The 13,229-nt window shown below is 49.7% G+C and overlaps 1 protein-coding gene across 7 annotated transcripts in view; it reads left to right on the top strand.

Annotated features, from left to right (window-relative positions):
* The window catches only part of agap1 (ArfGAP with GTPase domain, ankyrin repeat and PH domain 1), a 57,823-nt gene that overhangs the window by 38,533 nt on the left and 6,061 nt on the right, over positions 1 to 13,229 (top strand). For 6 of the 7 annotated variants that reach the window (XM_007570708.2, XM_016681022.1, XM_007570707.2 and 3 more), the window contains 5 exons: positions 645 to 809; positions 2,868 to 3,029; positions 7,417 to 7,571; positions 7,904 to 7,994; positions 8,677 to 8,899. In XM_007570708.2, coding sequence (XP_007570770.1) covers positions 645 to 809; positions 2,868 to 3,029; positions 7,417 to 7,571; positions 7,904 to 7,994; positions 8,677 to 8,899 — 796 coding nt within the window. The remainder of the gene's footprint in view (positions 1 to 644; positions 810 to 2,867; positions 3,030 to 7,416; positions 7,572 to 7,903; positions 7,995 to 8,676; positions 8,900 to 13,229) is intronic. The other variant, XM_016681020.1, reaches the window with a different exon arrangement.

Genomic DNA, 13,229 nt, shown 5'->3' with positions numbered 1-13,229 from the left:
TCACCTGAAGGAGGCGTCGTAAAACAAAAGCCGGGGGGCGCCGCGTGTCGCGCTCCGCTACATAAAAGCAGCTCTGAGGCTTAAATCAAGCAGGAGAACCGCTGAGAGCATGAATATTCAGGATCCATCACTAATTACTGCCATGAATATTAATGCAGTCAGAGTGCAGGCTGTGATGAGACCGAAAGGGGGGAGGAAACACTTGGAGAGGAAACAGGAAGACAGGAAGAGGAAACACAGGAGGAGGAAATGCAGGAGAAAATAGTCAAAAACAGAGTGATACTACCTCCCACCTGCAGGTGGCAGTGTTTCTCTGACTTCATGTCAGGTTAGAGGTCATTATCAATACGATTATGAACGAAAAGTCACATTTACCAAATTTAAATATCACTAATATTCTTGTAATTCTTCTTAATCAGCTTCTCAAAATCTTAGATTTTTATTGAAAAAGATAAAACAGTCATGAAGCTAGCTGCTGCTCTGAAAGTGTTGTTCTTCCAGCCAGTGTCCAATTAATCGATTACTAAATCGGTCAATTCATCACGATTAATCAAATTATTGGTTTCAGCTGTGACGTTTAGTCCTGTAGTTCCCTGTGCTGCCTGAAGAGGGCAGTCTGCTGACCTCTTGACCCCCCCCCTCAGGCTCGGTGTCCAGCAGCGCGTCGGCGTCCCAGATGGCAAGTGGCGTCAGCCTGGTGTCCTTCAACAGCCGCGGCCTGGAGGGCCTCCACCAGCGCTCCTACTCCGTCTCCAGCGCCGACCAGTGGGCCGACGCCACCGTCATCGCCAACTCTGGAGTCAGCACAGGTAGGAGGCTGGGAGGCCACACGCTGCACCAGTGGGCCCCGGTGGGCCTCACGGTGCAGCTGCATGGTGGGGCTTTGTGGCTGCTGGGGTGTGTGCTTGACTTGAAGTGGCAGCATTACGTCCTCAGGACCAAACACACACACAGAGTGACAGCTGTCAGGCCGCGTGTTGTCATGACGATAAGCCTGACTGGCAGCCCCCCCGCCGGCCGTCCTTAAGCACTTAAGCAGCGTTTAAAGCTGTGAAGCTGGTGGGGAGGAGAAGTGTTGCTGCTGGTACTCAACTCCTCCACACTGACGATCAACAAACACATGGAACTGGTTTCAAACCAGTTTAATAGAAACAGAAAACTGGTTGAAACAAACCTCACACCATTATGCTAAACCATTTCCACACTTCATCCAGTCTAAAACATCCAAAAACCAGTTCAAACCAGTTTGTAAAGTTTAATGAAGTTGAATCCTAATGAATTTCATCCACAGTTTAAAACCTTTCAATTTTTTTCAGTTTATTTCTTTAAAATTCATATCAAATATTTTCTCCAAACATTTTACCAATAAATCAGAAAACTGCTACCAGAGATAAAGTCCAAATTATTAAATAAAAACACATTAGAAACACAAATGAGTTTTGAAATAGAAAGTAAGTTATTGAAATGGACCCAGAGGTCAGGTTGGTTCCAGGATCTACATGTAAATGTTCCTGAGAGGTTCTGATAAAAACAGAATTACTCTAGTTAACTTTACCTGAAGTGAAGCTCATTTTTACAGTGTAGCTGAAGCATCCAGTTATTAAATGAATATAAAACCTTTCCCAGCTGCGGTTCTGCTGCGACCCGTTCTGGGGCGGCAGAGTGATGCTGCGGGGGGCGCTGCGGAGTGGAGCAGGTCTGCAGATGGCGGCCGTTAATTGCCGCTCGGGGACGGCGTCTTGTCAGCAGAGATAAGTTGTCACATTTTCCACTTGAGCTGAGACTAAACGATTGTAAAGTAAGTTATGGCCGTCCTTGGGGCGCCGCACGGGTCGGGGTTCCGTTAAGACGCACGGAGCCGCTGTCAGCGCGCCGCCGCGCCAGCCGATTGATGGGAGCTGAATGTTATTTTATTCCGCCGCTGGTCACAGCTGTCAGCCTGCAGAGGGAGGCCAGAGAGACGCGGCGGTGAGGCTCAGGCTCTACCGACTACTGCATCAGCTAACACACAAATCACAGCAGGTCGCGACCTTACAGACACCAAAACTAACAAACATCCACACAGACCCATGAACCAGGAGACTGAAATAAAACTTTCCTCCAACCAGGTTTAGTGAAAATAATAATCAAAACTACGTCTGAACACCGCATTGATCCGTTTTATTATAAAATACTCTAATCTGACCCGAATCCTGGTTCTGAACCAACATTAGGACATTTCAGAACCAGATTCACTGGTTTGTCTTTGTCCAGTGACAATAAAATCTGAAAGACCAGATTAAAACCAGTCCATGACTGATTTACTGCCTTCACTACAACCAGTATAAAATCAGTCCTAAACCAGTTAGGCATGGTTCCAGTCTAACACCAGTCCTGGTAGAGAACCCGTCTAAAATCAGAGCAACACTAAGACCAGTACCAGTTTACCAGTATCTAGAACAACCAGTTCTAACCAGTTTAATTTGATTTAGATTAAAGTTCAAAAACCCGGGGCCTGAACCAGTGGATCAACAAAATCCAAAGCCAAAACCAGTACGGTAGAAAGTCCAGTCTGCCTGGTGACCTGGCAGACTGGATATCAAAACCATATAGGACTGGTTTAAAACCAGTTTAACCTTCAACACGTTTAGATTTAAACACTCAAACCAGATTAGTGGAAAATCAAGCCAGTAGATCTGCCTAAGACCAGTGTTAAGTCTGGACTACGACCCAGTCTAGACTGGTTCCATTTTAGAATGGTCTGGGACCAGTCTAGACTGGTCTGGTACCGGTTTAGACTGGTTTGGACCCAATAAGCATAACCCTTACCTGAACTCAGGCTCGTGTAAACCTTGTGTCTTCTGTCTTATTGCTGCTCTATGTTGCAGACACTGGTTTGGGTGACTCGGTCTGTTCCAGTCCCAGTATCTCCAGTACCACCAGTCCAAAGATGGAGCCGCCCCCATCGCCGCACGCCAACCGCAAGAAGCACCGGCGGAAGAAGAGCACCAGCAACTTCAAGGCAGACGGCCTCTCTGGTACTGCGGAAGGTAACGCCATCCTCCCTCCCCTCGCCTCACTTTCCTCACCCGGGTCTGACCCCTGGACCGGTTCTGGTCCGGCCCGCGGACTCGCTAAGGTGAGCGGTATCTGAGACCCGGGTTTGGAAACGCCACCATGTGATCGTCTGAGACTCCTGACCTCCAGAGGGAGCGAGGGATCTCTCCATCCTCATTCCTCAGCCCTTCATCTTGTCCTCCATCTTTGATTTGTTTCAAAAGTTTAAACAAAATGTCTGTTAGCTACGATTCACCGTAGCAAACAGTGCAAATTATTGTATTTGCACTCCAGTCGGACCCTGGCTGTCTGACTGGAGGACGGCTAGGGTTCAGTCAGAATCTGACTAGAGTTCTGTCAGGATCTGCCTGCTAGAGTCCATTAGAGTTCAGGTCTGATCTAACCAGATCCGTTTTCGCCTTGTCGGGTCTGATCTGGGCTCTTGAACCTCCTGCTCTGGTTCTGTTGCTACCAACCAATCAAGGCCTCCATCATCACTCACTGACTTCCTGGAATAAAGGTTCAGTTAGCAGCAGAAGCGTCCTGATTGGCCGGTCCCAGCGTAGCCCCGCCCTTGGTGGGTTCCCGGCCAGCAGTTGGCTGTCTCTCTCTGACTCGGCGTTGCTAATGGAGGCAGTCTGTGCATGGCTGAACAGATGTGGCGGCTGCAGCAGATGTGTAATGTTGGTCTCTCCATCACCGCGGCAACAAGCAGCAGACATGACGAGTGGCTGCCTGAGTGATGGATGGGCACTGCATCCTGCGCTCTGAGTAAATGTGATTTTCTCTCTTTATTCTGTCTTTATTCCTTTAATCCTGCGCCGCCATCGCTCCTCTCTGTCCTCGCCTCCTCCGCCCGTCAGCAGCAGACTCGCCCCCCGATTAGTCAGCTTAAGTGAAATATTATAAATAATCCAGGGTATTGAAATCTTTTATCAGCTGTGTCACTTTCATTATTCAATAAGCGATTAGTAACAGTCTTCCCAATTTAGCCATTAAGCACTGAGCGCGCTCAGTCGGCCGCCGGCCTGTCACGCCGGGCGGCTGGTGAAGTATCTAGGTGTCAGAGCGAGGCCCGGGTAATTTACGATGGGGGACCGCCCTCTGCGGCCGACCACACACACACACACACACACACACACACACTCGCAGGTGAGATCACCTGCTTGGTTCACAGCTTCAGCTTCACACATACATTATAATACAGCTTTAAATTGAAATCGTCGGTTTAGCTAAAAAATACCAAAACAAACCCAGTTCACCAGGAAATGACATCACAGCTTTAACCTCAGTTTCTGCTCCTGTCTGGGTTTATTTACATTCATTAAACACATGTTTACATGTTAAGATGTTTTTACTAATTACACCTGTTAGTGAAAGACCCACACCTGGATTTGACCAAGAATAAAGCTGTTCAAAGCCGAACAAAAGTTCTGACAACAATCAGAACCGGTTTAAACCAGACAGAACCAGTTCAAACCAGACTGGACCGGTTTCAAACCAGACTGGACCGGTTTCAAACCAGACTGGACCGGTTTCAAACCAGACAGAACCAGTTTAAACCAGAACCGGCTGTAAACCAAGGAAATAAACAGAAATAAACCAAAGCCAAAACTAGTTTATTCAGAAGTGTAAACCAGAAGTAAACCAAGACAGACAACAAAACCAAAGCAGTCATGAAGCAGTGCCAGGACCAGCTGGGATCCCAGGGCCGGTCCAGATGGAAGCCAAACTGGCTCCAAACCAGTATAAGTAAACCAGAGCAGTCACTGAGCTGCCTGGATAGACACCAGCATATCTGCGGTGTAGCTTTCAAAGCCGACCTCTGACCCCCAGAGTCTGAAATTTCTTTGACTGGTGATCCCGTGACCCCGGACCAGAGCTGATTGGGCGTTCCCCTTGCAGGTGCTCAGTGGGTCCGCCAGGTGAACCGCAGCAGGAAGCCCTTTAAAGTCGATTAATGAGGGGGAAGCCGGCGGGTCGGACCGGGTTCTGACTGGTCAGGTTCTGGTTGGGTTCAGACTGGTCTGGGTTCTGTTTGGGTCAGAACTGGAGCCCTGAGGTGTATCCCTCCCTGCCTCCATCCTGTGAAGCCTCCTCCACCTCTCAGAGCGGGTTCAGACTGGTCTGGGTTCTGGTCAGATTCTGGTCGGGTTCAGAACCGGACCCCTGAGGTACATCCCTCCCTCCTCCTTCCTGTGAGCCTCTCAGAGGGAGAACAATCGTCTGCAATATTTTCCAGGTTATTAATGCTGTAAAATGCTGCGAATAATGTGCGGAGTAATGACCTGTGTCGCAGAGCAATAGTGTGTGCGCTGACATTTAAGGCTTTTAATTTGTGTTTCCTGAGGCCGCCGCCTGTCTGCCGGCGCGCAGCCGGCCGGCCGGCCCGCCTGACGGCCCGCCGCGCGTCCCGCTGGAAACGTCGGCTGTTTGGGTTGTTCTGTTTGTGCTGCTAAAGGTTGCCGGTGTCAGAGTTCACAAATTGCCTCGGCGCCACCTCCCTCTGCGCGAATGTCAGCCACAGTAGCCGAGAGCGCTGGCAGTAATTACCAACACCACTGCGTGTGTGTTCTGGTGTGTGCATACGTTTAGTCGACCCGCAACGTTTAAACCCGCCGCTGACACAAACACTCTAGGAAAACGAGCAAGGCATCAAAAATAACCTTCATGTCCTACTGGAGGCTCGACACCGCTGATGCTGCTGCTGCCATGGCAACGCCCATTTAAACCGGTCCAGAACCAAAGCCAAAACCAGTATTAAACCAAAATCAGTCCATAGTTTAAGGCCAAAACCTTCACACTGGTTTTAAACCAGAGTCTGAATCTGTAAAAACTTTGACCAGTTTTAAACTAAAACCAGTAAAACCAGTTTCAAACCAAAGCCGGACTCAGATTCAACCTTAGGCCAAGACCAGCATAAAACCAAAATAAAACCAGTTTCAATTGGTGTTCGAAACCAGTTCAGAACCAGAGTTTAGCACTGAAGTGGAAACTGGTTCTGAGGTTAATACCGGTGCTGAACTGGGTCAGATCAGCACCAGTCACTGGACAGGACCAGTGTGAACCAGAAAACATAACTGGTTTAAACTGACACCAATGGAGAAATGGACCTGACTGGCACTTAGGCTGGAACCAGTTTAAACCATTATAAACCAGTTTAGATGCTAGGTTTAGTGCAGTGACCTGTAGTGGCCACCTGGGGGCAGCAGCCTGTGTTGAACGTGTCCGGTGGAGCTGAGCCACGTTTTCTGTCCGTTTCTGGACAGAACCAAGAGTTCTGGACCCGGAGGCTCCAGGTGTTTGTTGACCTTTAGAGCTGTAAATGTCAGGCCGGTTCTGGTCCAATCTGGACCCTCCTGGTTCTATTCATGAGCTGCTGTGGCCCGCCGGGCCGGCGTTTAATCTGTGGCTCTGGGGGCGCACGCTCTGTGTTGGTCCTCCCCTCCCCCTCCCTCTGGAAGCAGAGCATCATGGGAATTTAATTACTGCAGGTCCCTGCAGGGCAGAGGCAGAGCCGCAGAGCCGCCGTTCAGAACCAGGAGGCTGACAGACCTCAAACAGTCGGCAGATCAAGTTTGGATCTGGTTCTGCTAGAAGCCACAGAATACGACCGCCTCCCTCCGTTAAACTACGATTGGTTCTTTTTGTTCTGGTCCAACCGGACTCAGCGTTCTGCTTCTTCACTCTTTCTTCCTAATAACACTTCCTGCCAGACCCGGGCACTTCATGAAAAAGCTCAAGTCTAAAATTAAGGCCTTAAAATGTCTGAAATTCACATCAGGTGGCCATAAAGGCGCTAAAAACACATCTCACATTTCATCATGCCAAGACTATTGTTGCTAATTTATGGTGGAACTTTCTATCAGGCAAAAGTTTCACACCAGCCAGCTGAGGCTAATGTTAACTAGCTAGTCTGCCTCCATCATGGATCCAAAGCCAGGTTTTTGTGATGCTTGTTGTAGCATAGCAACCATCCTGTACGTTTATAGTTTTTCATTCCTGGTGGAATTAAAAAGTTTTGTGTTTCACTGAAACCTGAAAGATTGATGGAAAAACAAGAAACCAACAAATTCATCTTGGTCCAAAACCAAGATGAATTTCACAAACTCTTGATTTGATGATTGGATGATCTGATTGTGGTGAAAACAATAAAACTGTTCATTTGTCTAGTTTATTGTTTCTGGTCTGAAAGTAGAAGGAACCAGACTGGAGGTTCGGTTTGGCCGTCAAACTGAGTTGGTTGAAAGGAATGTGAATCAATCAGTTTTTCACTTGGAGTTTTATGATGTTTCTGCTAATTTTGCTTGTTGGTCCTTTCAGAGTAAAAGCACAGAATGAAACCAGGCTGGTTCTCTGACCCGTTTTGTCCTCCACCAGAACAAGAGGAGAACTTTGAGTTCACCATCGTGTCGCTGACGGGTCAGACGTGGAACTTCGAGGCCACGTCGTACGAAGAGCGGGACGCCTGGGTCCAGGTCATCGAGAGCCAGATCCTGGCCAGCCTGCAGTCCTGCGAGAGCAGCAAGAACAAGGTGACCCGCTTGGTTCTGTTGGTTCTGCTTGGCTCTGTTGGTTCTGTTGGAGGTTTAAAGTGACTCCTCCTGAATCCAGCCCCAGATCTCCTCTCAAACCCAATCTTTCCCGGTTCCACTCCCATAATTACAGAATAGCAATTACTGTCGGGTCGGCCTGGTTCTCGTCTCGGCCGTGTTTACGCCTCAGGCGCTCAGCTTCTCAGAGGCCCCTCCCCCACCCGTTTCATTTGTTTGCCATGTTTTCCCTTCACGCCTGAAACATGTGTGTCTGTGATGATGTGTGTTGATCTAACCGAGCCGCTCTCTGGACCCGACCTTCTCTCCTCCAGTCTCGCCTGACCAGCCAGTCGGAGGCGCTGGCACTGCAGTCCATCCGGAGCATCCGGGGCAACGGCCGCTGTGCCGACTGCGACGTACCGAGTGAGTGAACCGCCTGTTCTAACACTTTTAGCACCACAGAAGAAGAAAGGAGGTCCTGGTGGATGACAGGAACCGTTTACTGGTTCTTCAGTTACTACGACCCTGAAGGGGAAACCTTTGAGTTCACAGACTATAGATGGAGCCATCGGTGGGGTTGGTACAGGAAGTACATTAATAACAGGAAGCACAGTATCAACAGGAAGTACATTAACAACAGGAAGTACATTAATAACAGGAAGCAGGAAGTATATTAATAACAGGAAGCACAGTATCAATAGGAAGTACATTAACAACAGGAAGTACATTAATAACAGGAAGCAGGAAGTATATTAATAACAGGAAGCACAGTATCAACAGGAAGTACATTAACAACAGGAAGTACATTACTGTTGGAAGCCAAATTAATTAAATCAGTTACTTCAGGATCTTAAATATTTTTACAAACTTATCAGAAACGATCAAACTCTTCTGTGTAATTCTGTTCTGTGGTACAATGGCTGCTGGAAGTGGTAAAAAAAAAACCAAACAGATAAAGTTACCACAGCGCCCCCGGTGGCTGAAGGAATTAACTGGTTGTAGGTAGTTACTGTGTTTGTTTGGACAAGGCCGTTCAGGGAAAGATTTCCAGTTTGAATGTTTTGCCGTCCTCTGACACCCAGCTGGTTCTGGTTCTGTCCCACAGACCCAGACTGGGCCAGCCTGAACCTGGGCGCTCTGATCTGCATCGAGTGCTCCGGGATCCACCGGAACCTGGGGACCCATCTGTCCCGGGTCCGGTCCCTGGACCTGGACGAGTGGCCGCTGGAGCTCATCAAGGTGATGTCCGCCATCGGCAACGAGTTGGCCAACAGTGTGTGGGAGGCGAACGCCCAGGGCCGCCTCAAACCGGGGCCAGACGCCAGCAGGTAGGAGACGCCTCCAGAACCGAGCCGCGACCCATTCACACGATCAGAACCAGATTAAAATGATTCGATCTGCTGGATTTAGTTCCTGTGTCTCCATGTTGGGGTCAAAATATGGAAAGTGGTTAATCATGCCAAATCAGAGCCGGGGTCGTTTCCATGGCGATGGGCCATCATTAGTCAACAGAAGCTCCTTATAATTATCAGATAGATGATCAAGAAGCAGCTGAACCTCAGACAGCGCTCCGTTCAGAAGGTTCCTGCTGGTTGTTGCTGTTTTATTTCCTGTTGTTGCCCCCCATGTTGCCGCTCTTGTTGCTGTTTATTTCCTGTTGTTGCCCCCCATGTTGCTGCTCTTGTTGCCGTTTATTTCCTGTCGTTGCCCCCCATGTTGCCGCTCTTGTTGCTGTTTATTTATGAACCTCTTGCTGCTCCCCCTGGAGAGGCCAGAGCAGGAGGTCAATATTATCTCTATTAAGCTCCACCTCGCTCCGCCGCGGCTCCATCTCCTCCTCTCTGCTGTCGATAGTCTTTATCAGTCCATTCCTTAAGTGGCTCGCTGTTTGTCCTCTCCCCTACATAAATCCCTCGGCCTCCCTCTCATCCTTCTGTCGTTTCTCCTCTTAGACGGCAGATTCTGCTGATGCTTCGCTGCCGGCTCTAACGTCTCAAATTATAAGTTATTAGCATCAAACGCTGCTGTAATCTCTCCATTTCTCTTCTTCTGTCATCAAACTCATGGCCAGAGGATTCATTCCTCCGATCCAGCTGGTGGAAACGCTTCCTCCAGCCACCAGCAGGTGGCACTGCGTCGCGTCTGACTGCATGTCTCACCAGCTCTGAACAAAACAGAAATAAAACCAATTAAAGATGGCCTCCATCCTTTATAGAGGACCCAGAATTATACTCCACTAAGAGCAGCAACACGTTAGCATGTCATTAATCTAGTTAAAGGAGAAACAACAACGCAGCAAAACTAGTTACTGAGGTAAACGTACGAATGTCTGGGATTAAATCTGCAGGTGAAGCTGACAGGACTAAACTCAGGGCATCGTAATTAGCATGAGAAAAGATAAATCTAGGAATAGTGATAAATATGGAGATAAATTCATCCCAAACTACAAAATATGAACATAAGAAAACATATTAATTTAATATTATTAATTTAATAGAGTTTTTAGAGCGTTTCCTAAAATAACTTTTGATCATTTAGACTAAATTTCTGATAACTTAAAATAGATTTCTGATCATTTAAAATAAATTTCTGATTGTTTTGAATGGATTCATGATTCCCAGGAGTTGCGATTCTGCATGAATCGATTTATTCTGCGTGTTTAAATCCCAGCGTGTTAAACAGAAGAGGAGCTGAAAGTGCAGGTGGAGGGTTGAGTGTGGATGTGGGGTAATGGATGGAGAACTGCCCCCTGCCCCCCCGTGGTCTGTGGAGTGAGTAATAGAGGCCGAAATTTCATTTTGCAAGTGGCTGATTTAATGATCCAAAGGGTAATTAATGGCCTGATTATCTTAATGTTAAATATGGCCAGCAGCAATTACGCTGACCTCCTGTCTGTCATTGCTGCCCCCCCTTACTGCCCCCCGCAGCCCCCCCGCCTCCCAATTAGGAGGAGGAGACGGATGGAGAGACCAACACCTTTATTTGTGAAGGAATCGTCTCGGCTGAGCTGGAGGGAAGTGAGCGGCTCGGTGTGGACCGACACCAGCCGCGCCAGCTCCGCCGCGCCGCGGGGGGGTCAAGGGGCGGGGCTTATGAGGGGGGGGCTTCTTGTTGGGCTCCAGTCTCCAAAAGACCGAGCCGTCCTCTAAACGCTGCCATTAACCCCCGACAGCCCGCGGTCAGCCATCATCGCCTGGGCTGGCATGCGCGCTGCCCGCCTCGCATGCGGCGCTCTGGGGGCTGCTAAGTTTGGGTCCCAACCCGGTGGGGGGGCAGCGCCTCCCTCAGCCGCTGCTCATCGGTTTAATGAGGTGTCCAGCACCAGCTCTGCGGGCCTGACACCGTGTTAGCGGGCCGAGCCGACCGGCAGAGACAGCGCCCCCTGGACACACCCTCCTGCTGCGACCTCTGACCTCTGGAGAGGGTTGACAGCCTCTGGTTCAGGCTGGTCCATTTCTTCAGCCGCTGGAGAAAAGTCCAGTTAATTTTGGAAACTGGAAGAGGATGGTTGAAACTTCCTGCAGGCCTGGTTCTGACCCGGTTCTGTTGGTTCTGTCCCGGTTCTACAGTCTTGGTATTTGCTCGTTTCTGGTCCGCCTCTGAAGCTGAAGCACAATCTGATTATTTAGTTACATTAAAGTTTTAACCCAGTTAATCTGTTTCTTACGGCTCACCGTTTCTGGTTGGGCTAAAAGGAGTTTATGCTAGCCTACAATAGCATCTCAATGCTAACAGCTAGTAGCTAACGCTAATGTTAGCGTTAATAAAGAAGCTCCTGAAACTCTGAACAGATGAAGGTTTCCCCAATCTGAAGGTTGAAGATTAAAAACTATGAATATCTGTAATATATCGATTTATTTCATAATTTAGCAGCAGAAAAATGTTTTGATCTGTAAATGTTTCTCGTTGAGTCGATTTTTAGTTTCAGATTAGTTGTGATTAATTAATCTCAGACTCTGTTGGACATTCTGTTCCTCTGGCTCCTGATGACTCGGTCTGTGTGTCGGTGCGGTCGTTTGGACCGGTGGTTCTGGTCTCATTGATTATTGGTTGCTTTTATCAGCAGGCAGCAGGTCCTGAACGGATCAATCAGAACCAATCAGTCATCAGATGGTGTCTCTGGTTCCGATCTGAACCGTCAGCGGTCCGGCCCGGTTCTGCTCGCTCAGCCTCTTTGCTGCGAGGCGTTCAGGTGTCGCTCTGACAGCAGAGAAACGAGCATGGCGGTGAAGGATGGCGGCGCGGAGCGATGCTCCACCGTTTAACGGCGCGCGGCGCATGACGGATGCCCGGCCAGTAATAATTCAGCAGCAGGTCTGCGGCGCCGGGACCTGGGGGCCCGGGGGGGCCGGGGCCCGTTATGGGAGCAGATCCGTCTTGTTCGCTCGGCTCCGTCTGAAAAGGCTAACAGATTTAAAATTAGACCGGGGGCTTTTCATCTGAGCTGGGGGGCAGCTGCGGCCGACACGGCGCCACGATTGGGCCCAGGGGACCAGATGGGGCAGGGGGCCCCGCATCACTGAATAATTGCCCCCCAGGGTCAGGGGGAATGGTGTCTGGGGGCAGATCCGACTCAGATCCTCATAAAACCAACTCAGATCAGCTGGGAAGGACAAGATGGGACACGAGTCACATGACACGGAACCAGAACCTCCTAAAGGGTCCAGATGGACGGAAGGACGCCGCTGAGACAACTTCCTATTCACACAGCTTCCTGTTCAGATAGATGGACTTCCTGTTGACTTCCTGTTTGGACAGATGAACTTCCTGCTACATAAAGCTGATTTTTCCGTGTTAAATCGTCCTAAATGGACCCGGCCTGTTCGACCTGTGCCCAGTCTGCAAGTGGTGGACAATCACGACGTTTCCTGTCCCCGATGTTTCCAGGAGGAAGTAGTCCTGGTGACACGTCAGCATCAACGCTCTGCGGTATAAATAACTTTCTCACGCGATGCGGCTCCAGATTGGGCTCCATCGGCCCCCTCCGTCCGGCCGCGGCCAGTCGCTCTGCGGCCCCCGCCCCCGTTGGTCGGTCTCTCTGCGGCCCCCGCCTCCCCTCCGCCGGTCTCTCTGCGGCCCCCGCCCCCCTCTGCCCGGCTGCATCGCTGAGGAATAATTGGCTCCTTGGTTCTAATTCATCTGTAAAGGAGGCTTGATTAGATTAGTCCTAATGGACGTTATTTTGTACATGGCTGCCCCGCCGCCCCCCTCTGCCCCCTCACCCCCCCCAGCTCGCCTAACAAGCCCTCCAATTTACTGTTGACATTAAGCCGCCGACTCGAGCCAATCAGCAGCTCATTCATCGCCTCTCATGGCGGCCAGGTTATGCTAATGCGGACTAAAAGCACAAACTAAAAGCGCGTTCTTTATGCCTGAGTCATCAGATTAACCCCCCCAGCCTTCCTCTAATAATGAAGAAATAAATAACTACCCCCCTCCCGGCTCACAGAGCAGCAGCAGGACGGCCGCCGTCCCGCCGTGGGCGGTGATGTGTTTGGACTGAATGGGTTCACGGCGAGCCGCTGGTGAACGCTCAGCTGATCCCACTGCCACGGAAAAGATGGCCGACCGCGGGACGGAGGCCTGGAGGAGACAAAACCAGCAGCTGGTCGGGAGTCCAGATCATCTGTAGTTTCCTGCAGTCAGTCTGAATGAAAT

Source organism: Poecilia formosa, unplaced genomic scaffold (genome assembly GCF_000485575.1).
Source record: "Poecilia formosa unplaced genomic scaffold, Poecilia_formosa-5.1.2 Scaffold266, whole genome shotgun sequence".
In the NCBI taxonomy this organism is placed as follows: Eukaryota; Metazoa; Chordata; class Actinopteri; order Cyprinodontiformes; family Poeciliidae; genus Poecilia; species Poecilia formosa.
Note: the sequence above shows the minus strand (reverse complement) of the source record. Positions and strands in the feature narration are given on the sequence as shown.